This window comes from Dendrobates tinctorius, unplaced genomic scaffold, assembly GCF_039654945.1.
Source record: "Dendrobates tinctorius isolate UK_male_01 unplaced genomic scaffold, ASM3965494v1 ptg000016l, whole genome shotgun sequence".
Classification (NCBI taxonomy): domain Eukaryota; kingdom Metazoa; phylum Chordata; class Amphibia; order Anura; family Dendrobatidae; genus Dendrobates; species Dendrobates tinctorius.
In genome coordinates, this window is record NW_027361684.1 from 58,309,226 (window position 1) to 58,335,000 (window position 25,775).

At 42.4% G+C, this 25,775-nt stretch overlaps 1 protein-coding gene across 9 annotated transcripts in view; it reads left to right on the forward strand.

The window, feature by feature from the left end:
- The window catches only part of POLA1 (DNA polymerase alpha 1, catalytic subunit), a 538,408-nt gene that overhangs the window by 396,819 nt on the left and 115,814 nt on the right, over positions 1–25,775 (forward strand). For 8 of the 9 annotated variants that reach the window (XM_073565907.1, XM_073565906.1, XM_073565909.1 and 5 more), the window contains exon 34: positions 12,627–12,743. The exons of the other annotated variant lie outside the window; for it this stretch is intronic. In XM_073565907.1, coding sequence (XP_073422008.1) covers positions 12,627–12,743 — 117 coding nt within the window. The remainder of the gene's footprint in view (positions 1–12,626; positions 12,744–25,775) is intronic. 9 annotated transcript variants of the gene reach the window in all.

The window sequence follows — 25,775 nt, forward strand, 5'->3', positions numbered from 1 at the left end:
CTGTTTGCTTTTACTACAGCTGTTTTCACTTGTTTTTCCCTCACGCTATGGCTTAATCCAGGCAGCATGCTTAGGTTGTCTGCCTTATTTTATGTTCATTATGGTTTCCACTGAGCAAGGAATGATTTGAAATTTTTTTTTTTTTTTTAAAGCTGAATTGAACATTTTTTTTCTGTTGCAAAGTAGCCAAAGTGACCCCATGGTTTTTCTTTGGGAGTGTTCATAGACTTCTAAAACTATTAGTATATTCCCAAATGCTAGCTGCATAGCTATATGGAGAGAAGAAAAAAAGATTACTGCGTTTTAACCCCTTACTGCTGATGTAATACTACGTCAGCTGTAAATATCCACTACTTTGAGGTGGGCTCCGGTGGTGAGCCCACCTCAAAGCCGCAACATGTCAGCTGTTATAAACATCGCGATCCGCCCGCACCTATTAACTAGTTAAATCCCGCTGTCAAACACTGACAGCGGGCATTTAACTAGTACTTCTGGCACCCGGCTGGAAATGAGCGCATCGCTGACCCTCGTCACTTGATCGGGGGTCAGCAACGCGTTGCCTTGACAACCAGGGGTCTCATAGAGAACTCTATGGTTGTTGCCAGCAGATTGCTATTAGCTCTGTCCGTTGGTCTGCGCTCATAGCAATGCAGTAAATCTGCTAAATATAGGCGATCTGAGCATCGCCTATGTGTAGCAGAGCCGATCATGTATGGCATGCGTCTAGCCTACCATGGAGGCCATTGAAGCATGCTAACAGTAAAATAAAAAGTGTTTAAAAATTAAAAAAAAAAAAACTAAAAGTTTAAATCATCCCCCTTTCGCCACATTCAAAATAAAAAAAAAAAAATCAAGCCTACACATATTTGGTATCGTCGACTTCAGAATCACCCGATTATCAATAAAAAAAGGATTAACCTGATCGCTAAACGGCGTAGTGAAAAAAAACGCCAGAATTACGTTTTTTTGGCCGCCGCAACATTGTATTAAAATGCAATAATGGGCGATCAAAAGAACGTATCTGCAAAAAAGTGGTATAATTAAAAACAGCTCGGCATGCAAAAAATAAACCCTCACCCGGCCCGAGATCACGAAAAATGGAGACACTACGGGTGTCGGAAAATGGCACAATTTTTTTTTTTTTTTTTTTTTTTTTTAGCAAAGTTTGGAATTTTTTGTCAGCACTTAGATAAAAGAGAACCTAGACATGTTTGGTGTCTATGAACTTGTAATGACATAGAGAATCATAATGGCAGGTCAATTTTAGCATTTAGCGAACCTAGCAAAAAAGGCAAACAAAAAACAAGTGTGGGATTGCGCTTGAATTTTTTTTCCCATTTTCTAGTACACGACGTGGTAAAACCAATGGTGTCTTTCAAAAGTGCAACTCGTTCCGCAAAAAATAAGCCCTCACATGGCCATATTGACAGAAAAATAAAAAAGTTATGGCTATGGAAATAAGGGGAGCAAAAAAACGAAAAATCGAAAAAAGCTCCCGGAGTTAAAAGGTTAAAACAATAAACTACTGAACTTGAAAATCATTATATATAGGTAGAAATGTTTCCATTCTTATGAAGACAAGTGAATACTTTTAGAGACTTGGTGTTGATAGGATTATTAGAATTATTATTTTCATTTACAAAGCTGTGTAAAGGGAATCTGTCACCCCATTTTTTGACTATGAGCTGCCGGCACCGACATCAGGAGCTTATCTACAGCATTCTGTAATGCTGTAGATAAGCCCCCCCCCCGATGTAACCTGAAAGATAAGAAAAAGGAGTTAGATTATACTCAGTGGGGGGGCGGTCCGGTCTTGGTCCGATGGGTGTTGCGGTCCGGCGCCTCCCATCTTCTAACAGTGACATCCTCTTATTTGCTGCCTGTCGTGGCTCCGGTGCAGGCGCACTGCTCTGCCCTGTCGAGGGCAGAGCAGAATACTGCAGAACCCAGGCGCTGGACCTCTCCCTGCGCACTGCAGGACTCTGCTCTGCCCTCAACAGGGCAGAGCAGTGCGCCAGAGCCACAACAGACAGCAAAGAAGAGGACGTCACTGTTAGAAGACATGAGGCGCCGGACCGGAAGACGACACCCATCGGACCGGACCGAACACCAGGGTGAGTATAATCTAAGGGTACCGTTACACCTGGCGACTCACCAGCGATCCCGACCAGCGATATGACGCGGTCAGGATCGCTGGTGAATCGCTAGGTGGTCGCTAGTGAGCTGCCACTCAGGCATATCTCACCAGCGACATCGCTGGGGACGGGGATCGCTACTTACCTGTCAGACGCGGCGATCCTGCGTCCTCCCGCCCGGCTCCACGCGTCGCTCGTCGACGCCACAGGAAGCTGACGACGAGGAATGGTCCAGCAGCTTCTCACGCGATCAGCGATAACCAGCGGGGGAGCCGGTCGGAGGTAAGTATCACATGCAGCGATATCGCTAGCAATATCGCTGCAAAGTCACAAAATCGGTGACTTTACAGTGATATTGCTAGCGATATCGCAGTGTGTAACGGGGGCTTAACTCTTTTTTTTTCTTATCTTTCAGGTTACATCGGGGGCTTATCTACAGCATTACAGAATGCTGTAGATAAGCCCCCTGATGGTGGTGTCTGCAGCTCATAGTTAAAAAATGGGGTGACAGATTCCCTTTAAATGTCTCCCAACTCTTCATTGTCATGTAGTTTTTATTACGTGTTTATTCGCAGGTAAAGCTATCGGTTAGGCCGGGGTCCTATTAGCGTATGGTATCCTATGATTCTCATCCGTATGCTAATGACACTCGGCTCCTGCTCTGCTGCAAGCGGGATCTGAGTGTCAGTGCTCCGATCCTCTCGCGTGACCAGATCAGATCAGAGCAAAGCTGCAGAGATGGAGAAAGTAATTTCCCCATCTCCTCTGCTGCCAGCATTGGCGAGAATCGCACTGCAGTCGGGTGATATCTAAGTGCAGTGCAATGTTTCACACCTGCCAATAGACTTATATGGGTGCATGCAATCCAATTCTCGGGTGCAATCGCTGCATGCTGCAATCGTTTTCGCATGCCGAATCGACATGAGAAAATAATTGCGGATGTGTGCAGCACCATAGAGAAACACTGGGGCAAGTGCAATCCAATTGCATCGCAAATGGGAATGAGCCCTTGGTCTGCATGATCAGGGGAAAGCAGAATTTTCAGATTTTTCTCAAAGTTCTTCAAATTGTATACCTAAGATCAAATACAATACACCATATGTGGATGACAGTAAGTTTCTTAGTACTTAAAAACTTGGCACTTCTTAGTGATTCAAAAGGATATTTTAATTGTGAAAACGAGACGTTTCGGTCTGTAAAATCAAACTTAAGTCTACAGATTGTTTCAGAATTACCGTTTGTGCAGCACTCAGAGCACTGTGGTGTCCACCGCTATGTAGGGAAGAGCGGTTTTACACTGAGACGTACGTTTCCCTTACTCTTTTTTTAGGGAAACCCATAAGGAGAAGCACAAACAAAATATTTCAATGTGCACAGACTGGTGGATTATGCATTTGTAACTTTGTTCTTTGGTGCTGTTGGTTCCATACTTGTTTCATGTGGTTAGTCAATGTGCAATGTATTATATGTAACTGGTGTCCTACTCTAACACTCCTGTGCCATATATAATTTATTCCATACAAACTTACCACTAGCTTGCTCTTTTCTGTTGAGATTTTCATTCTTATCTATATTTTATGTTGCTATAACTAATAAGATTATCTTGTGTATTGTATGTTGCTTTTTATTTTTGGTATACAATCTGAAGTTGAGAACTGTACCATTAACAAAATCGTTTATGATATTAGATTAATTATCTAACAGCTCATATGCAAAAATTGAATCCTTAAAAGATACTTTATTATTCAATCATTAAAAAACTCTTGAGAAAAAACTTTTTTGACAAACAGGCAAAAACGCTGCTCATCTCTTTCCAATCCAGCCACAAAATGGAGAATAATTTGTCAGGTAATGGATCACAACCTATTTTATCCCTATAGAGCCCTATAGCTCACCCCTGCCTGACAGCGGAGGTTGGCACCCTCCGCTCCATTTGCGTTTCAAGAGGGTGCCAACCTCCGCTATCAGGCAGGGGTGAGCTATAGGGCTCTATAGGGAAAAAATAGGTTGTGATCCCCTACCTGACATTGAAATTATTCTCCATTTTGTGGCTGGATTGGAAAGAGATGATCAGCGTTTTTGCCTGTTTGTCAAAAAAGTTTTTTCTCAAGAGTTTTTTAATGATTGAATAATAAAGTATCTTTTAAGGATTAATTTTTTGCAACTGTACCATTAACTAAGATTTGGCCTCTTTCCTTGTTTGTAGGTTTTTCTTTTTCTCAAAGTCCTTGAAGAATTTGATCGGTTTATTACATGCACAAGCTTAAAGGGGTTTTCCAACTAAAGTTAATTTTATTCACTATATCTTGGGCGTAAAATAAGGTCCACAATACGAATTGATTAAAAAAATGTTCTTGTGCTGAGATAATCTTATCAATGTGCCTCTGCTGTGTACTGTGTAATGTCTGTGTCTGATCATACCACATCTCCTGGGCAGGGGAGGAAGCAAAAAAGGTATACAGATTTACAGCATGTTTTTGTGAGGGAAAACATTTCCCTGCCTGTTTTTAAGCAGTATTTTAACTCCCAAAAAGAATCAGCTGTGATCCCCTGCTGTAATGTCTGTATATTCTTTTCCTTCCTCCCCTGCCCAGGAGCTGTGATATGATCAGACCATGTCCCTGCACAGTCAGACACAGCCATTACACAGTACACAGCAAGGGCACATTTATAAGATTATCTCGACACAGGAACATTTTTTTCTTATCACATCCAATGGTGGAAATTATTTTAATTCCAAGATCTTGTGAATATAATGAACTTTTGTTTTTGGGACAACCCCCTTAAAACCCCTTCACGACCTTGGGGTTTGTGTTTGTTTTGTGCTCCCTGTCTTCCCAGAGCCATAACTTTTATATTTTTTGGTAAATATGGCCGTGTGAGGGATTGTTTTTTGCGAGATGAGTTTTGCTTTTGAACGACACCATTGGTTTTACCATATTGTCTACTGGAAAACAGGAAGGAAATTCAAAGTGCTGTGAAATTGTAAAAAAATTGCAATTCCACAATAGTTTTTTGGGGGGGATCTTTACCATGTTCACTAAATGCTAAAACTGATCTGCAAATACCATTCTCCAGGTCATTATGAGTTTGTAGATACCAAACATGTGTAGGCTCTTTTTTATTTAAGTGGTGAAAAAAAATCCAAAGTTTGTGCACAAAAAGCATGGAGCCATTTTCCGAGACCCGTAGTGTCTCCATTTTCCAACCTGAGGGGCTAGGTGAGGTCTTCTTTTTTGCGTGCTCAGCTGATGTTTTATTGATATCATTTAGGGGTAGATACGATGTTTTGATTGCCTGTTATTGCATTTTATTGCTATGTTGCTGTGACCGAAAAAAGGAATTCTGGCTGTTTTATTTTTTCTTGTTACACCATTTACTGATCGTATTAATTATTTTTATATTTTGATCAGGCGTTTCTGAATGCGGTGATACCAAATATGTGTATATTTTTTTTTTCCTTTATTGTGTTATTTTGAACTGGGCGAATGTGGGGTCATTTGAACTTTCAAAAAATTTTAAATATGGTATATATAATATAATATACTTAACTTGCTTCAGTATTCTCCATGGGAGACTAGAAGTTGTGATCACCTGATCGCCTGTGGTACACATAGCAGGGCTTCAGGCCTGCTATATGTAGCTGAAATGATCATCTGCTATGAGCGCAGGCCACGGGGCGGCGCTCCTAGCAATCCAGAAATGACAACCACAGGTGTCTCCTGCAGACCCTGGGTTGTCATGCCAAACCATTTGCGTCCTGCGGTCGTGTGACATGGGCAGGATTAGTGATGCTCTTCTGGGGCGGCCATGTTAAATGCCACTGTCGGAGAATGACAGCGGTATTTAACATGTTAACAGGCACGGGTGGATCGCGATTCCACCGGCGGCTTATAGGTGCACATCAGTCTTTGAAATAGGCTGATGTGCCGTAAAACGTGCAGGTTCAGCTCCGGAGCCCATATGGAGTGCAGGGACGCAACTTATGACGTGGATAGGTCATGAAGGGGTTAATCTATTCACAGAAAATTATCATAAGACTGTCATCAGATCTTTATCAGATTACCAGAATATTTAATTCAAAGAAATTGTCACTAACTGCTGTTTTCCCCACAAAATGTCTAAAAAAAAAAAAAAAAAAAATGTAATTACTGACAAGTGCCAGAATTTGTGTCTGAGAAATCATGACCACTGTAGTTCTTTACATTGGTAATACTTCTGGCACCATAAAAACAACTGCTTCACAAAGCAACATTATGAGAATGAAATACTACTTGGGAGCCAAAGTGACTTTATGGCTCACAGGAGTGTGCTCTTATCTATAAACCAACCTTAAAACAATGGAATTGAGTATTGATAATAGAAAATTCTGGTTGGATTTGGTTGTTTATTTTCTGAAAGAGGTGGGTATTTGAAAAAGTGTCATTGAACTTTGATAGATACTATGTAAGCATTTGGTATGGAGCCGATATTTGTATGATTTGGCTAAAAAGCAGTGTATTTGTAGAGTTTATATTTACCATGCTAAACTGTAAGGTGGTCTCCAGGCCACTAATAGTTAGGTATACCACGAATTCTGCATAAAGTTCCATGCCAGCACTTATGCAAAGTAGCAATGTTTTGCACCAGTCTGCAGTCTCTGGATAGCAAGAAACATTTGAATTTTCAATTGTTCTTTATTGAGGGAGTGAAAACTAAAAGATTCATATGAGGTCACATGGATTAAGTCTTTGAAATTCACAATTTTTATTTGCAGAAAAATATGATGTTTAGCATCTGACAGCTTATAAATTCTATTTTAAGGCCTAAATGTCTTGTAAGCAGCTTATTCTATAATGTTTTTTTCTGAAAAGAATAAAATGTTAGCCATTACAAATGTTACACAGTTGGAACTTATAATTTTTGATGCATTCAGAATACTTGAATTTTCCAAATACATTATTTATGTAACCATCTTGGAAATAGTTGGCCAGAGGCCTTGAGTCTACATCTGTTTCGTATACAGTTCCCGAATCATTGAAGCAGAATTATTAGTCCAAATGTTATAAGTGAGCAATTTCTATCGGAGCCTGGAATAGTATCTTACTAATAAATATTTGGCCAATAGAATGTTGTCAGCCTTCACATGCATGGCCTATACCTGTTACTTGTTCTTGCTCTGATTAATAGCAGCTTAAAATAATCTTGTGTTTCTCCTACTGATTTTCTGTAGTGTATGTCAATATATCTTAAAATGAATCTGTCACAATCAGACCCCTTTAAAGAATACCTGTCAGCTCTCCTGACGTGTGTTTTAGTAAATACTTGAATTCCTCATAAAATAACAATGCTGAAGCATCTTTGCTTAGAACTCATTGTTGTGCCATTGTTATTCCTCCTGGATATGAATAAATTGACTGGATTTCATAAATCTAAGTTATCAATGTGACATTACCCAATGCTCTAGTGAAGCCAACTTAAGATCACTTTGCTTTGCCTTCTTAAAACGTAATTCACATCTTAGTCATTTATAGAAGATAAACCTTCCATACTTGCAAAACTGTTTTTAAAACTCACATACAAAAAATGGGGTATGATGATGAAAGGAGGGAGCTTCATAAGAGTGGACACTATTCAATTTGCTGCTGCTTAGAAACATAACAGGCCTGTGGACCCCCTTTCTAGAGACGTTTATGTGTAACAATGGTTGAACCCACATCTATCTGAGATGCCCAAAAGATGTGACATGAATGTCTGAAATGGAAATGCCTATTTAAGTGGAAGTCCTCCACAATTAGATTGAAATTAAATTCACAGATCATCCATCCTCCTCTTTATGATGCTCTCTTTTTCTACCAGTAAGGCTGCGTCCACAAGGTCAGTAACCGGCAGTGCTTTGTACGTAGTACATGTCAGCTCCTTCCAAAGCGCTGCCTGCTTGTGAACGCAGATGATTCCGCATGTGTTAATTGAACCGTGAGGAATCACCGCGTCCTATACATTGCACTGGTGATATTTGTCTAGCGTCTCCGCAAGATAAATAGACAGACATACTGCGGTCTGGAATGACTGGCTTCATGTGCGTCTCTGCAGGGAAGCCGCTGGTGTCAGAGCACGCATAGTGGACGTGGGTTGGACGCTGCGGATGTACGCATCTTCCAAGCCGCAATGTTTACTGACCGTGGGAACAAACCATAAAGACTCTAAAATTTGACCTTCAAGCCAGAATTCATCTGTTTTGGTTTGTTTTGATAAGATGCTACAACAACCGGAAAGAGAGTTCTCAACAGCAAATGTGGTGCATAAGTTGTTAGACAACTTTTAAAGGGGTTGTCGGGTCTTCATTAACAGATAAAATTGCAAACTGTTATACAATGGGCTTTTAACAGCCAGTTGTGAAGAAAAAAAAAACGTTGCTTTCGTTATAGCTGAACTCCAGCCCTCACAGCCAAGATCAGTGCCCACACAGCCCTTGCCTGTTTAACCTCCTAAATGCCACGATCAATATCAATCACAACATTAAAGAAGTTGGGAGAGGCAGGGTACTCTATCTCCCATATGGTCGGTGTCATCATGAGTGCCCAGTTGTCGTTTTGGCAACCCAAGGTCATCATGATGACCCCCGGGTCTGCCAGCTTAAGGCAAGCCTTTTAGTCTTAGTCTTCTTTTTAGTGTACGTCCCATAGAGGGACCAAGTAAAATAAAAATGGTGAAAATATTTTTTTTTCCTTTTAAATGACAAAATAAAGAGAGAAAATTTTAAAAATATATATACCCATAAATATATGTATGTAAAAACAAAAAGTACACGTATTTGGTATTGCCGCCTCCAGAAAGACCTGATCAATAAGTGTCCCACTAGTAAAAAAATAACTGCCTGAAAAACGCCCTCTTGTCCCGTAAAAATTAAGCCAGCATATAGTGCCATCAGTGAAAAATAAAACACCTGTAACATTCAGAATATAGCAATGCAAAAACAATTCTTTTTTTTCTACAAAATAGTTTGTGTGAAAGCGGCAAAACATAAAAAAAATAAAAATGTGGTATCACTATAATTGTACTTACCCGAAGAATAAAGTTGTTATACCACACAGTGAACAGCGTAAAAAAAAGACAATTCCTAAATTGCTGGTATTTGTTCCTTCTGCCTCCCAAAAATTGGGCTAGAAAACGATCAACAAATGTGCGTAAAATTGATTCCAATAAAAACGTCAACTCGTCCCGCAAAAAATAAACTCTCACAAGACTGTCGGCAGAAATATAGAAAATTTATAGCTCTCAAAAAAACAATATACAGTAAATCGGTTACCGCTGTAATCGCACTGACCTGAAGAATAAAGATGTCTAATCACTTATACTGCACAAGAAACAGCGTAAAAAATAAATAGACCAAATTCTTCACCTGCTGTTCATTCTGTCATCAGAAAATCACAGTAAGTAACAAATGTGATCCCAAATGTTATGTAACATGTTCCCAATGAAAGCTTCAACTCCATTCACAAAAAAACAAGTCCCCACTTAGGTCCGTCATCGGTTAACAAAAATATAGGGGGCTTACACGTTATTGGGAGCACAAAGGCTTGGATAAGTGAAATTTCTCCTTTTCCACCAAAAGAAGTCCAGCACTTCAAAATGCTCCTTTCTGAGCCCCCAGTGTGTGTCTAATCCACATTCAGTGTCCACATGTTTGGCATTTCTGTAGTGATGACAGCCCGCTTAGTTTAAGAGTGTATATCTCCAGAAGCACAAGCTGGGCATCGTATACTGGGCACTACAGTGTACAGGTGCTACAATTGCAGATTCACAATTTTCACTCTGCAACATCCACTGATACTTGTTTTTGGAAAACACCCATGGAGTCACAATTGTCACTATGCATGTAGATAAATTCCCAAAGGGGTATTATTTCCAAAATATGGTCACTTGAGGGGAGGGCAGCATTCTGCACTTCTAATACTTATGGGTAGACATTAGCGAATATGCATGTGTTGTGACTGTCACAAAGCCGCGACACGTGGAGCTGATCAGCAGGAGTGATCCAGGTATTCGGGTTCCAGCGGCAGCTTGTTAGGTAAGCGCTATAGCTTGCCGAATAAGGAGGGAGCCGAAGATATTCGTTCATGTCTACTTATGGGCTCTGGATATGGTGTCCACAAACTTTTCTAGGAAAATCTGCGCTCCGTCCCTCCCTAGTCTCACCATGTGAATAAGCAGTACTGTACAGCCACATATGGGATATTGCCATGTTCAGCAGAAATTGTATGACAAATTTTGGTGCCATTTTTACCCATTTTCCCTTGTGAAAATGTAAAATCTGGGGCTAAAGCAAAATTTCTGTGGTAAAAATGTAATTTTTTGTTCACTGCCTAATGATATAAAATTCGGTGACAATCCCGTGACGTCAATATGATCACTGCACCCCTAGATGAATTTATTGAGAGGTGTAGTTTGTAAAATTGGGTCACTTATGGGGAGGTTCTACTATTCTGGCACCTTAGGGGGGCTTTTCCAGGTTGTCATGGCAAACCATAACCGTAAAATCTGCACTGTAATATGGCGCACCTTGCCTTCTGAGCTTTCCACTGCACCTGAAAAGTATTTCCCAATTAAATGTAGGGCATTCGTGCCCTCAGCAGAAATTGCACAACAAACTGTGTGACCCATATTTTCCTATTAGCCCTTATAAAAATTATAATTTGGTACTAAAATAACATTTTAGTGATAAAAATGTAATTATTCTTCTTCACCGCCCAATGGTATAACATTTTGGGAGGCACATGTGGTGTCAAAATGCTCACTGCACCCTTAGATGAATTCATTTGGGGGGGTGTAGATTGTAAAATCGGGTCTGTTATGGAGGGTTCTGTTGTTCTTGCACCTCAGGGGGCTATGCCAATGTGACATGGCACCCTAAAATCATTCTAGCAACATCTGAAACTCCTATATGGCGCTTATTACCTTCTGAGCTTTGCACTGTGCTCCAAACGTTGTTTTCGTTTACATATAAGGGTATTTGTGTAGTCACTTTTGGGTATTAGGCCCCACAAAGTCACTTTAAATGTGATGTGGTCCCTACCAAAATAGTTTTTTTTTTTTTTTTGGAAAAGTGAGAAATTGCTGATTAAAGTTTTAACTTTTCTAATTTCCTAACAATAAAAATTGTTTGAATAAATGATGCTGATGCAAATTATACATGTGGTAAATGTTATGTCACACAAAATAATAAATATCTGATTAAGGAGCATAAAAACTAAGATTGAAAATTTCAAATAAATTGTCCCAAGATTGCGATATTTTCGCAAATAAACGCAAATAATATCTAACTAAATTTACTATTGCCATAAAGTACAATGTGTCAGGAAAAAAATAGTCCCAAAATCCCTGTGATATGTTGAATCATTACAGATTTGTTACCTCATACTTTGAAACTGGGTCAGAGTTGTAAAATTTGGCCTGGTCAGGAAGGTGAAGGGGTTAAAACATCTATCAGATACCCCACATTTTAGTAAACTAGCCATTGAGCCCATGCGACCATACAGTTCTGCAGAAACTTCAATTACTACTTTAACCCCTTAGTAACAGAGCCTATTTGGTACTTAATGACCAAGCCAATTTGTACAATTCTGACCACTGTCACTTTGAGGTTACAGCTCTGGAACGCTTCAGCGTATCCCACTGATTCTGAGGGTATGTGCACACGCTGCGGATTCTGCTGCGGATCCGCAGCGGATTTGGTGATTTGCTGCGGTGTACAGTACCATTATAATCAATGGAAAATATCTGCAGTGCACACGGTGCTGAATTTTCCGCGCGGATTTGCTGCGGTTTCAAATCCGCAGCATGTCAATTCTTTGTGTGGATTCCGCTGCGGTTTGGCACCTGCTCCATGGCAGGTGTCAAACCGCAGGGGAAACTCGCAGGCTAAACCACAGAAAATCTGCAGACTAATCCGTGCGGAAAATCCCGCAGCAGAATCCGCAGCGTGTGCACACCCTAAGGAGATGTTCACATGTTAGTTGTTGTTTTTCTCTTTTTGCAGACCGTGTCTCCGCAAAAAAAAAACAGAAGCACATCAGTTTGATAAGCTACAAGTCTGTGGGTCCATGAAAATTACCAACAGCACATGAATGGCGCTAGTATGTAATCCTCGTGCTGTCCATGATTAACTTTGTAATGGGCAGGAGAAGTTTTGTAATTTTATTTAATTTTTTCATATTAGAAAATCATAGCTAAAACACTGATGGTAAGAAGTGACACTGACCAAACACTGATGAAACCCAGAAACAAAAACACTGTTGAGCAACAGTCCTTGTTACATATGGTAAAAATCAGATGTCTGAATTAGTTAGGCCTATTACATCTCAAATGAGAGATCGATGAGCTATAGATTGCATGTGATTGATGTAGCTGCAATGTTATAGTATATTAAATAATGTTCAGATGGATTTGTACCTTGTGTCATTTGGATATTACAATCAGAGCAATTAAACTTAATTATTTTTATTTTTTTAGGGTTGGCTTTTATGTGAAGAACAAACCTGCCAGAACAAGACACGTCGTCTTCCCCTAAACTTTTCCCGCAGCGGTCCTATATGCCAGGCCTGTATGAAAGCTACTTTAAGACCAGAAGTAAGTGCAAGTTACTACTGTGTTTCCGTATGGTTTAGAGTTAGTTCCATTTCATATGTCTAGCAGGATATATGTAAGAATAAACAATAAAAGATTATGAATAAGTACAGTCTGAGCATTATGATCCCCCATCACCATTTTTGGGAAAGAAGCCACAAATCCAAATCCTGAAGTCTTGGTTGGAAAGCTGAATGATCATGTTCTGTCACTGTCTGTTCAGATTTATGGATGATTGGGAAGCAACCTTATGACTAAAAGCAAGGGTGGTTGTTTTAGCCAAGTTGCCTTGCGTTGATGTTTTAGGGACACCTGAAATTATTGGCAAACATCCACAGGGATGCCTACTACTGAACAAATTTGCAGTATTACATGCACAATAGTTAATACATGTCTGAATGTTGGGGGGGGTCTCACCACTGGGACCATCACGATCACCAGAATGCCAGTCCAGAGCATCCTGTTCCTCACTGCATGACTGCTGTGTTAATGAGTTTGAATGAAGTGGTGGTGAAGCGTGTGCGCTGCCACTCTATACCAAGTAGTGTACTCAGCCATCGCTATCAGGCCCTCAAGCTTTTGAATGGAGCAATGTGCATGCTTGACTGCAGTTTGGGGAGAATCTTTTCCCTTGAAAAATATGAGGGTCTACTAAGTCCAAAAACAAGTTGGTATTGGCTGTTACATTTCCGATCATGATTCTGCATATGATCCTGTTAAATTATACTTTCTTAAATACAAATGGCATATTCTCAATTACACGTGAAGTTAATCCCTTCACCGCTCTATTTTTTTTTTCTGTAATGTTTAACCTCCAGAAAATTTCGTAGTAAACAAGGGTCTATGTCAACTGTTGAAATGTAGCCGAGCTCATACGAGGCGAGGCTTTCTCTTCAGGTCCTTGAGTCTGTATTATATGGTGTTATGATTTCTTTGTGATGGCGTCTTTCTGAGTGTTAGAGACCTCAGCTTTGCTTGGCCTCGGCTAAGCTTATTATGCTTTTGTAAAAAAAAAAATTTCAAAGCTGGTTGTAAGCTCAGTGGCTTTCCACTTGTGAATGATTACAGATTTTTCTTGTTTTTGGTACCCCTCTGACCTCACCCTCCCACCACTTTTATTTCACATTGTGAAAAACATCCACTGCACATCCAAATTTTGATAAGCAGCATAAACTCTACACATTTTGGTGTTGGGAAAAGAAAGAGAATCTGCTTAACACCTTCTCTGAAAGAGTTCCCAAGTGGTCTGTTGAGACGGAGGCTCTTTTTTATTGTTTTCATATGTTTTTACACTTTTTATAAATCTATTGTGGCCCATGTCTAACTACTGTTTTGTCTTTGATACTCTAGAACAGTGGTTTTCAACCAGTGTTCCGCGGCACACTAGTGTGCCGCGACACATGGTCGGGTGTGCCGCGTGTCCGCATGGCTAATTTACATGCGATGCAAATTAGCCATGTGGAGGCAAGCAGGGCGGCGGGTCGGAGAGGCAGCAGTCCCGTGTTCCTGTGTCGCTTCCTCCCTGACACAGCAGTCAGCGGCGCGGCTGGATGACATCATCATTCAGCCCCGTGGCTGCTGTGCCAGTGAGAGGAAGCTGCCGGTGAGGGGTGTGTGTGTGTGTGTCTAGGTGAGAGGTGTGTGTTTGTGTGCGTGTGTAGGTGAGTTGATGGATGTGATGAGAAGCAATGATGGGAGTCATGGAGAAGGCGGTGATGGGGAGAGGGCAATGGAGAAGGCGGTGATGGGGGTGATAAGAAGGCGGTGGTGTGGAGAGGGCAATGATGGGGTTGTCGAAAGGGCAATAATGGGGTGGTGGGGAGAAGGAAATGATGGAGGTAGTGGAATGGGCAATTTCTACATGAAGGGGATTATGATGGGGCATATTACTACAAGAAGGTGATAATGATGGGGCATATTACTAAAAGAAGGGGATAATGATGGGGCATATTACTAAAAGAAAGGGATAATTATGTGGCTCATATACTGCAATATAAAGGGGTACAATGAGAAATACTATGGCCATGAGGCTGGAGTACAAGCGCCAGCTCATATACTATATATATATATGGTATATGCTGATAATTATGTGACTCATATACGTGGGACTGTATGTATGACTTTACATGGGACTGTATATATATATATATGGGAATACATGGGACTGTATGTATGAGGTTACATGGGATTGTATATATGAGGGGGTTATCCTTTTTTATTTAACTTTTTTAAAATAAATAATTTATTGAAAGGACCTCTGCCAGGCATATTTCACTCTTGAGGGCTTAAAAAGCAGCTCTTGTGGTGATAAGAAGCTGATTTAAAACCCCCAAGAGTGAACTCCGTGAGAGCTGTATGTGTGGAATAATAAATGATATTTTGCCGGTCTTCAGCAGTCATGTCCTGCTTGAATTGTATTGAATTGTACTGTTTTAGTGTCATTTTGTGCCATTTTGGTTGGTGGTGTGCCCCGGGATTTTTTACGTATAAAAAGTGTGCCGCGGCTCAAAAAGGTTGAAAATCACTGCTCTAGAAGTGCTCCCAAAACCTATGCTTGATTATGGCTAGCTACAAGACATACTGCTGTCTCATCATATCGCACACATACTTTACCTAGCGATTACATGGATGAATGTCTTCCACCATAATTTGCAAGGCTTATTCTCTTCACCAGTTTGTGCGCTTGTTAGTATGTCACCTTTTATAGCATTTCTTGTTAGCTGGAGCCCTTGCTTATGTGGTGGCTTTGTCTTCACCTTCGAACTTACACCATAAAACATCTACCAAATAATAAATTTGCATTATAGCTTGACTATTTTGTTCTACTTTTTTTTTTGTATATCTAGTGTTTTAATACTTATATCGATTTTATACATTGTTTAAGAAGTACAAGTAACAAGAGCTTCTTACTAGATGGCATATGCTATACAAACTCACAGAATGTGTCCGCTTAGTGCTGAAGAACTAGCCAACATCCGCACCTCTATTCCCACACTCACTCGTGAGCCACAGACTGCCCCGGGGAGCAACATGAATGCAACAAAAATGCAAAAAAGCGCAGTAATTCTGAACACCCTGCTTTTAGCCTCATGCAGCGCAAAGCCTGCACCCATATTTCTCCTTAATTGTAGCACCCATATTTTACCTTAATTGTAGAATGTGGTAGGTGTTATGAGAATGCTTTAAAAGCAGAGTGTCAAATTTTGGTGAAACAAACCAAGGAAGATTTTTCCAAGTGTTGTTTTGTTCTACTTCAAGTTAAGTGAAATATACAGGGTGGGCCATTTATATGGATACACCTACATAAAATGGGATTGGTTGGTGACCCAGATCAGCACGCTGAATTTGCAGAATGGGCAAAAAAAGATTGGAACAAGACCCTCAGTTTACACAGAACATTATGCTCAGTGATGAGGCAACCTTTTTTATGTGGGTCATTTATATGGATACACCTAAATAACATGGGAATGGTGCCAGTTTTCTTGCATAGGGTGTCTTGCATTTGAAATCTGCTGCAATGACCAGGGTACTGTATTCACCAGACATCAACACAATTTCTATCCGCTCCGCACGTGTTAACCTCTGTGACATGTCAATGGCTGTAAACAAATAGAAACTTGTAAATAACTCGTGAAAGAATAAAATTACGTTAAAACCAAGCACACCATTGTTTTTCTTGTGAAATTCTCAATAAGTCTGATGTGTCACATGACCCTCTTCCCACTGAAAAAAATAAAGTTGCATCCAAAATGGCCGACTTCAAAATGGCCGCATTGGTCACCACCCATCTTGAAAAGTTTTCCCCCACCCATATACTAATGTGCCACAAACAGGAAGTTGATATCACCAACCATTCCCATTTTATTTAGGTGTATCCATATAAATGGCTCACCCTGTTCACTGATATTTTAGAAGGCAAGGGAGAATTTATTAAAGTCTATTTTCCTATTGTATAGTGTAAAAAAATTGCAAATTTTGGTGCATGCGACCTTTGTATTGTAAATTTGCAACTTTTCACACCTTGCACCACTTTTCAGAACTGTGCGTCTATTGGTTGTTGGTTTGAGACTGATGTATGCATACTAGTCTTGACATATGCCTCCTCTCTGCCTCGTATTGTAATGGCAGTACTTGTTTCTCAGGGATAGAGTTAGTGTAAAACCATGAACGCTGATTGAAAACTAGGCCTTAATTCCTGATATCAGTCCTTGATTTCACCAATTCTCTTGTTTGTTAAAGAGGAACTTTTTAACAAATTTTGTGCTTTAAAAACTGTGTATTCCTTGCACATTGTAGCAATAATGTACATAAAAACATGTTTTTTTTCCTTCACTCTGTTGAGATACGGGGACTGAAATTACTGGTGTCTTAATATTTTTATTTTTTTGTTTCTCAACTGGGCATTTCATTTCGGTCAGCTCTGTGAGTTCATGTTTTCACCTCTTTATGGCGCTGTCTAATTGTAACAAGGCAGTGTCCATTAGTAGGAAAAAGTAGACTTCCCACGGTTCTGACCAAAATGAAATGCCCACTGATGTCAGGAAATGTGCCAGCATTGTACTTAACCCATTCTGTCCTCAACTGCTCCTGCCACGCTCAGTTATGAAATGTCCAATAAATGTCTGTTTTTATCCCTGATCTAAGGATCTCAGCTTTTAGTGGAGATGAATCTGTGCTGCACTTAATTTGGCTTACCGACTCCACAGCCCTGCCCACACAGCTGAACAAAATTAAATGCCTGAATGAATGTTAAGATTTCTCCACACTACTGTGAACTTACAAGAATTCTAAATTACTGGTGCCTAATGTGTTAATTTTATTTTTTTTTATGTACATTTGAAGGCAAAACTTTATGAAAGGTCCTCTTCAAAGGGAACCTGTCACTTCCAGAAACCTTACCTGCACATATAGGGGTAATAGCAGGTAAATCACTTAAATCCTGAATAGCTGTTTAGTAGAAGCGCGGCTACAGGAAGAAAATAAAGTTATATTTTCCATGCAGCCCACTTGCTTCCAGTCGTCAGGGAGGTGCAGAGAACAGTAACAGTCAGTGCTCACAACATAGTTGTCTATAATCACTACCCTACAAATTGAATTTTTTTTTTTTTTCCCGAGCTCCACTCTTTTATATGGACTGTGCATGGCATTGCAGCTTAACTTGGACTACACTGCAATAGCAGGAAAAACACATTTTATCTTGTGTATGTATGTGTGATATATAATTATTTTGTTTGTGTGTGTGTGTGTATATATATATATATATATATATATATATATATATATATATATATATATATATATATATATATATAGGGCAGCACTACCAAAATTATACAATTGGTGCAGAACCTATTCAGCAGTGTCCAAACAACCGAATTAATAAATCAAGAAAAATAGTCAGCACTCCAAATTAAATGTGAAAGAAGTGGATACTCTACTGATCCTCAGGTGGCCTCCTGAGGATCAGTAAAGTATCCACTTTTTTCACATTTAATTTGGAGTGCTGACTGTTTTTCTTGAGATAGATAGATATATATATATATATATATATATATATATATATTAGTGAGGCAGTAACCCCTCTTACAGCTAGGGGGCGCTGTACAGTTGTGGCCAAAAGTATTGACACCCCTGAAATTCTGTCAGATAATACTCAGTTTCTTCCTGAAAATGATTGCAAACACAAATTCTTTCGTATTATTATCTTCATTTAATTTGTCTTAAATGAAAAAACACAAAAGAGAATGAAGCAAAAAGCTAAACATTGATCATTTCACACAAAACTCCAAAAATGGGCCAGACAAAAGTATTGGCACCCTCAGCCTAATACTTGGTTACACAACCTTTAGCCAAAATAACTGCGACCAACCGCTTCCGGTAACCATCAATGAGTTTCTTACAATGCTCTGCTGGAATTTTAGACCATTCTTCTTTGGCAAACTGCTCCCAGGTCCCTGATATTTGAAGGGTGCCTTCGCCAAACTGCCATTTTTAGATCTCTCCACAGGTGTTCTATGGGATTCAGGTCTGGACTCATTGCTGGCCACCTTAGAAGTCTGCAGTGCTTTCTCAAACCATTTTTTAGTGCTTTTTGAAGTGTGTTTTGGGTCATTGTCCTGCTGTGGAAGACCCATGACCTCTGAGGGAGACCCAGCTTTCTCACACTGGGCCCTACATTATGCTGCAAAATTTATTGGCAGTCTTCAGACTTCATAATGCCATGCACACGGTCAAGCAGTCCAGTGCCAGAGCCAGCAAAGCAACCCCAAAACATCAGGGAACCTCCTCCATGTTTGACTGTAGAGACCGTGTTCTTTTCTTTGAATCAGGGCTGTGGAGTCGGAGTCGTGGAGTCGGAGTCGGTGCTCATTTTGGTGGAGTCGGAGTTGGAGTCGGTATAAAATGGACCGACTCCTAAAATATATAATAAATTGGGTACAGTAATTCAATGCAGGATGTGCTGAATATTTTTTTATAGGAGTTTGGGAAAGTTATGAAATGTCCTATAAATGACTGTTCTATTCATGATCTAAGGCTACATTCATACACAGCGTTTTTCCAGTGTTTTTTGAGGATACGTTTTTCAGCTGCAAAAGCTGATCATCTTTTTAAAAAACTGCATCACCTGAAAGGTTTTTGAGCTCATAGATAATGTTTTCAATAGCAAAAGCAGATTAGAAATCTGCTCTATCTATCCATTTATCCATATCTGTCTATCCATATCGTATCTGTACCAAAAAGAATGAAAACCGGGTAGTACACCAATATATATTCTGTTCTATCTAAATATCTTGATTATTGGATCATAAAAATGATTAAATGTCTGAGGTTCACATTGTACTACAATAAATTTTTATTCGGTCGTCCATGACAGCACCACCTGAGAGAGGGGATCCGCCCTTTAGGAACAGGAAACCTACAGATACAAAAGGGTGGCACCTCTCCCACGCATCAGTTGGTTTCCTGTTCCTAACAAGGACAGACCTCCCTACAGATCGTCCGTCATGGATAACTGAAGACCCAGGCCAGCGGACCGGCTCAGGTAGCGGGGGGTTCTCCTACCTCGGTCTCGCTGGGAGCCCTGGATGCGCCACGGTGGGTCCGGGTAGGATTTCCACGGCAGTGGTAAGAGCAGGCGGAGACAGGGTCCGGCGGATGCCTTCTCCATGGGACCGGTGATAAGTGGGGTCCCCCTGTGTCTCCTTCACCGGAGCTGTCCGTTCGGGCGGGCGCCGCCGGCGGTGTCCCACAAAGGAGCGGACGGTTCCGAGCTGGCGGCGCAGTGCTAGCCCCTTGCCGCGCGTCCCAGCGGCCTCTGTCGCGCAGCGGAAGTGACGCGGCGGAGGGGGCGGGGCCTAGCGCCGAAACCGGAAGTTGGATGCCGGTCGACTTCCGGTTGTTGAGGACACGCGCCGATGCGCGCCCGCCGCCTGGCGGGCCTGAAGGGGAGGATCGCAGAGCGGTCCAATGGGGGGCCCGAACACCGGACGCGGTGCCTGCTGATCCGGAGGGGAAGCCTTCTTAATGCAGAAGGCATTGCTGCGGAGGTGCTTCTGGAGGCCCAGCGATGGACACAACAGAAGCCCCCATGGACCCACAAGAGGTGCAGCCCGTGGCAAAGCACCCCAGTGACCAGCCTAAGAGGCGGAAGGAAGGGAGCCACAGTAGCTCCTCTAGGCCAAAGGATCCTCCTGCAGCCCCCCGTGATCCGGTACCTATCCTCATCTGCAAGGGTAAGAGATCTGCGAGAATGTACCCTGATGCAGTGTCCCTTTATATTTTTTTGATTCTCAGGGGAAGAAGGCCACAGGGAAACAGAAGCACAAGGAATGTGCCCTCTGTAGTTGCCCCTTACCAGATGGTCACCCTAAGAGATTATGTCAGTCTTGCGTGAGACAGACGGTAGGGACGGAGATGAGGGGTAGAACGTGAGTGGAGTATCAGACTCTTACACTCTTCCCTATTTATGCAGGTAGCGGAAGAAGCTCCAAGCTTCGCTACGGACCTGAGGCAATTAATCAGGACGGAAATAAAAGCCCTATCAAAAGATTCTTCAAAAAGAGGACGGGCTACTGTTTCAGGCTCAGACTCTTCAGTCGGCCCTAGGAGGGAAGATATCTCCTCAGAGTCCTCGGCCTCTTCTTCTTCCTCCGAAGAAGATTCCAGCCGGTTCTGTTTTCCCTTGGACCATATGGATAAATTAATTAAAACCATAAGGTCAACCATGGGGGTAGAAGAAAAAAAGACAGAACTGTCTGCTCAGGACATTATGTTCGGGGGTCTAGACTTCAAAAAGCAAAGGACCTTTCCGTTAAACGAAAAAGTCCATAACCTGATAGACAGGGAGTGGAAAAAAACGTAAAAAAGGGGTTCTATGCCGCCTGCTTTCAAGCGGAGGTACCCCTTTGAGGACCCAATAGTAAGTCGATGGGATAAGGCCCCCAAGCTGGATGCCGCGGTAGCTAAGGCCTCCAAAAAGTCATCTATACCCTTCGACGATATGGCCTCCCTTAAAGACCCCCTAGATAAAAAGGCAGATTCCTTTTTAAGGGGCACTTGGGAGATGCCAGCAATAGCAGCCACGTGCGCAGCCAGATCCATGATGGTCTGGCTGGATCAATTGGACTCCCAGCTAAAAGATGGGACCTCGCGAGCTTCCATCCGTAAGTCTCTTCCAATTATCCAAAATGCTGCTGCCTTTCTGGCAGATGCCTCGGCAGACTCTGTAAGAATGGCGGCCAGGTCTGCAAGCTTGTCTAATTCGGCCCGAAGAGCCCTCTGGTTGAAATGCTGGCCGGGAGATATCCAAGCCAGGTCCCGTCTCTGTTCTATCCCCTGTGAGGGTGAATACTTGTTCGGCCCCGTCCTAGACGAACTGTTAGAGAAAGCCGGGGACGAGAAAAAGAAATTTCCGAGTCTGCCGAATATATCCTGGAGACGTCCCTTTTCTAGGAAAGGGTATTCCCGCAGGAGGCAGGCCAGAGATCAGAACAGATGGGACAACAAAAAAACCAGAGGTACGGGCTTCATGTTCGGAGGAGGGGGGCGCCAAGAAGGTCCATCACGGGATAATAAGAAACCGCCCCAATGACTAGTGGCTCCGGTAGGAGGAAGATTATCTGCCTTCTACCCGGCCTGGGCCAGAATCTCAAATAGCAGCTGGATACTGGGGGTAATAGCTACAGGACTGCACCTAGAGTTCTCCTGCGTTCCCCAAGACCGGTTCAAGGTAACGCCGCTCAAATCTTCCCCGCTAGAACAAGCTGCCCTGGAGACCGAGGTCCTCGAGCTACTGGACAAAAAAGTCCTGACGAGAGTTCCAGAGGAAGAGAGGGGGAAAGGCTTCTATTCCCCCCTGTTCTTGGTCCGTAAACCGGATGACTCATTTAGGGCTATATTTAATCTCAAAGCCCTCAATAAATTTCTGGTAGTTCGACCATTTAAAATGGAAACAATTAACACCGCAATAAAAATGCTGTTTCAAAACTGCTTCATGGTGGTCCTAGATCTGAAAGACGCGTACTACCATATACCCATATGTCTAGCTCACCAACCTTTCCTTAGACTGGCGGTTCAGTTGGAGGGGTCAATCCAGCACTTCCAGTACGCTGCCTTACCCTTCGGGGTGGCAGTTGCACCCCGAGTATTCACCAAAGTGATGGCAGAGGTGATGGCCCATCTGCGCGAATTAAATATCCTAGTCGTTCCCTATCTAGATGACCTCCTTATAATAGGCAGTTCAGCCGAGCAATGTTTAGAACAGTTACAGAAAACAACGGCGGCTCTAGAGGGTTGGGATGGTTACTTAATATCAAAAAATCCCGTTTGCAGCCATTAAAAATTCAACAATTTTTAGGCCTAACCCTAGATTCTAAAAAACAGGAATGCCGTCTGCCCCCAGAGAAGCTGCTGCACCTACATGGCCGGGTCCTGAACGCTTTCAACAACCCCTCCATGTCCCTCAGGAAAGCCATGTCCCTGTTGGGTTCCCTCTCGTCCTGCATTCCCGCGGTCCAGTGGGCCCAAGTTCATTCGAGAACTCTACAGGGCGAAGTTTTGGGGTATCAGAGGATTCTTGGGGATAACTTAGAAGGTCGACTGACCTTATCCAGAAGCACAATAGAGTCCCTGGAATGGTGGCTAGAAAGAAATAACTTGTCTAGAGGGGTCCCTTGGGAGTATAACATTACCCGCGTGGTCACCACGGATGCAAGTCCTTCCGGTTGGGGGGCGCATATGGAGGGAATTCTGGTCCAGGGCCTATGGTAACGGGATCAAATACAAATGTCTTCTAATTTAAAAGAATTGACAGCGGTAGCACACGCAGCTAAAGAGCTCCTTATGTATCTACAGGGCCATCACGTACGAGTTCTCTCGGACAATCGAGTGGCCTATATCAATCACCAAGGCGGAACTCGATCCAAAACTCTGATGAATGTGGCAGGACAGTTGTTCCAGCTAGCGGAGCGGCATTTATCTCTCACGGCTCTTCACATAAGAGGGAAAGAAAACGTCGCGGCAGATTTCCTAAGCCGCAATCTGTTAAAACAGGGAGAGTGGACCTTAAACACCTCCATTTTTGTTCAGATCGTACAGAGATGGGGTCAACCAGAGGTGGATCTATTCGCCACCAAAGAGAACTCAAAAACGAGACAATTTTGCTCCCTAAACCCCAGGGAGATTCCTCTGGCAGTAGATGCGCTACTGATAAAATGGGACTTCAGGCTAGCCTATGCCTTTCCTCCCCTATCTCTACTTCCTCTGGTGTTGAGGAAGATCAGGAAGGACAAGGCAAGAGTCATAGTCATTGCCCCGTTCTGGCCCAGGAGAGCATGGTTCTCGAACCTCAGGATCATGTCGATAGACGATCTTTGGGTTCTCCCGGACATCCCGGACCTTCTGTCCCAGGGCCCGGTCTTCCACCCTCAGGTGGCTGGCCTACATCTCACGGCGTGGAATTTGAGCGGTCACTCCTAAGGGGTAAAGGTTTCTCCCCAGACCTAATTGACACTCTACTAAAAAGTAGGAAAGTGGTGACAACTAAGATCTACGTCAGAATTTGGAAAAGATTCCTCCAAAGCTCAAATATAAATAATGACGATTCCGTCCCTATAGGCCAGATCTTGGAATTTTTACAAAAAGGGCTGGACCTGGGTCTCTCCACCAGTACCCTTAAAGTACAGGTATCTGCCTTAGGGGCCCTCTTTAGCTGCAACATCGCTGCTAATTACTGGGTGAATAGGTTTATCAAAGCAGCAAGTAGGTCCAGACCAATAGTAAAGAATAGACTCACGCCATGGGATTTGAACCTAGTTCTCACAGCTATGACAGAAGCGCCAATTGAGCCCATCTCGTCAGCCTCTATTAGGAGCCTGTCCCTCAAGATAGCTTTCCTGATAGCCATAACGTCATCCCGTAGGGTAAGCGACATTCAGGCATTGTCTAGGCGCCCACCTTTTCTTCAGGTAAAAGAGGATAGGGTAATACTTAGACCTGACCCAGTGTATTTACCAAAAGTAGCCTCCAGCTTTCATAGGTCGCAGGAAATAGTCCTCCCATCCTTCCTCCCTAAGCCAACTAATGAGAAGGAGGAGAAGCTACACACTTTAGATGTTAGGAGATGCCTCTTAGAGTATCTAGCGGCTACCGATCCCTGGAAGAAGGACAATGCCCTCTTTGTCTCCTACCAAGGCCCTAGGAAAGGTCTTAGGGTGTCCAAAAGTACTCTAGCCAGATGGATTAGAGAAGCAATCTCGTTAGCTTATACCTCAAAAGGTAGAGTAGCTCCGGAGAAATTGAAGGCGCATTCCACCAGAGCCATGGCGACCTCGTGGGCCGAGAGATCGGAAGTCTCCATCGACCAGATTTGTAAGGCGGCCACTTGGTCCTCTCCGAGCACTTTTTATAGTCATTATAGGCTAGACTTGGGTGCTTCTGCAGACCTCTCCTTCGGTATCAGGGTTTTGCAGGCTGTAGTCCCCCCCCTAAAGTAGTGATTACTCTCTGTAATTCTCTCAGGTGGTGCTGTCATGGACGACCGAATAAAGTCTTAGTTACTCACCGGTTAACGGTATTTTTCGGAGTCCATGACAGCACCCGTAAATTCCCTCCCTTAAATTTAATTGGGGTGTGCACGTCTATTTCTTGTATGCTCACTGGTGATAAAAGTTTATAATTATAAAGAATACTGTACATAAATCATGCATTAACCTTGGAAGTCCTCTTGTGCTCTGTAATCCAACTGATGCGTGGGAGAGGTGCCACCCTTTTTGTATCTGTAGGTTTCCTGTTCCTAAAGGGCGGATCCCCTCTCTCAGGTGGTGCTGTCATGGACTCCGAAAAATACCGTTAACCGGTGAGTAACTAAGACTTTCACTTAAATATAAGCAATATGTGTGGGAGTCGGAGTTGGAGTCGGAGTCGGTGTAAGGGAAATTCAGGAGTCGGAGTCGCAGGTTTGGCTTACCGACTCCACAGCCCTGCTTTGAATGCCTCTTTTTTTCTCCAGTAAACTCTGTTGATGCCTTTGCCCAAAAAGCTCTACTTTTGTCTCATCTGACCAGAGAACATTCTTCCAAAACGTTTTAGGCTTTTTAAGGTAAGTTTTGGCAAACTCCAGCCTGACTTTTTTATGTCTCGGGGTAAGAAGTGGGGTCTTCCTGGGTCTCCTACCATACAGTCCCTTTTCATTCAGACGCCGACGGATAGTACGGGTTGACACTGTTGTACCCTCGGACTGCAGGGCAGCTTGAACTTGTTTGGATGTTAGTCGAGGTTCTTTATCCAACAACCGCACAATCTTGCGTTGAAATCTCTTGTCAATTTTTCTTTTCCGTCCACATCTAGGGAGGTTAGCCACAGTGCCATGGGCTTTAAACTTCTTGATGACACTGCGCACGGTAGACACAGGAACATTCAGGTCTTTGGAGATGGACTTGTAGCCTTGAGATTGCTCATGCTTCCTCATAATTTGGTTTCTCAAGTCCTCAGACAGTTCTTTGGTCTTGTTTCTTTTCTTCATGCTCAATGTGGTAC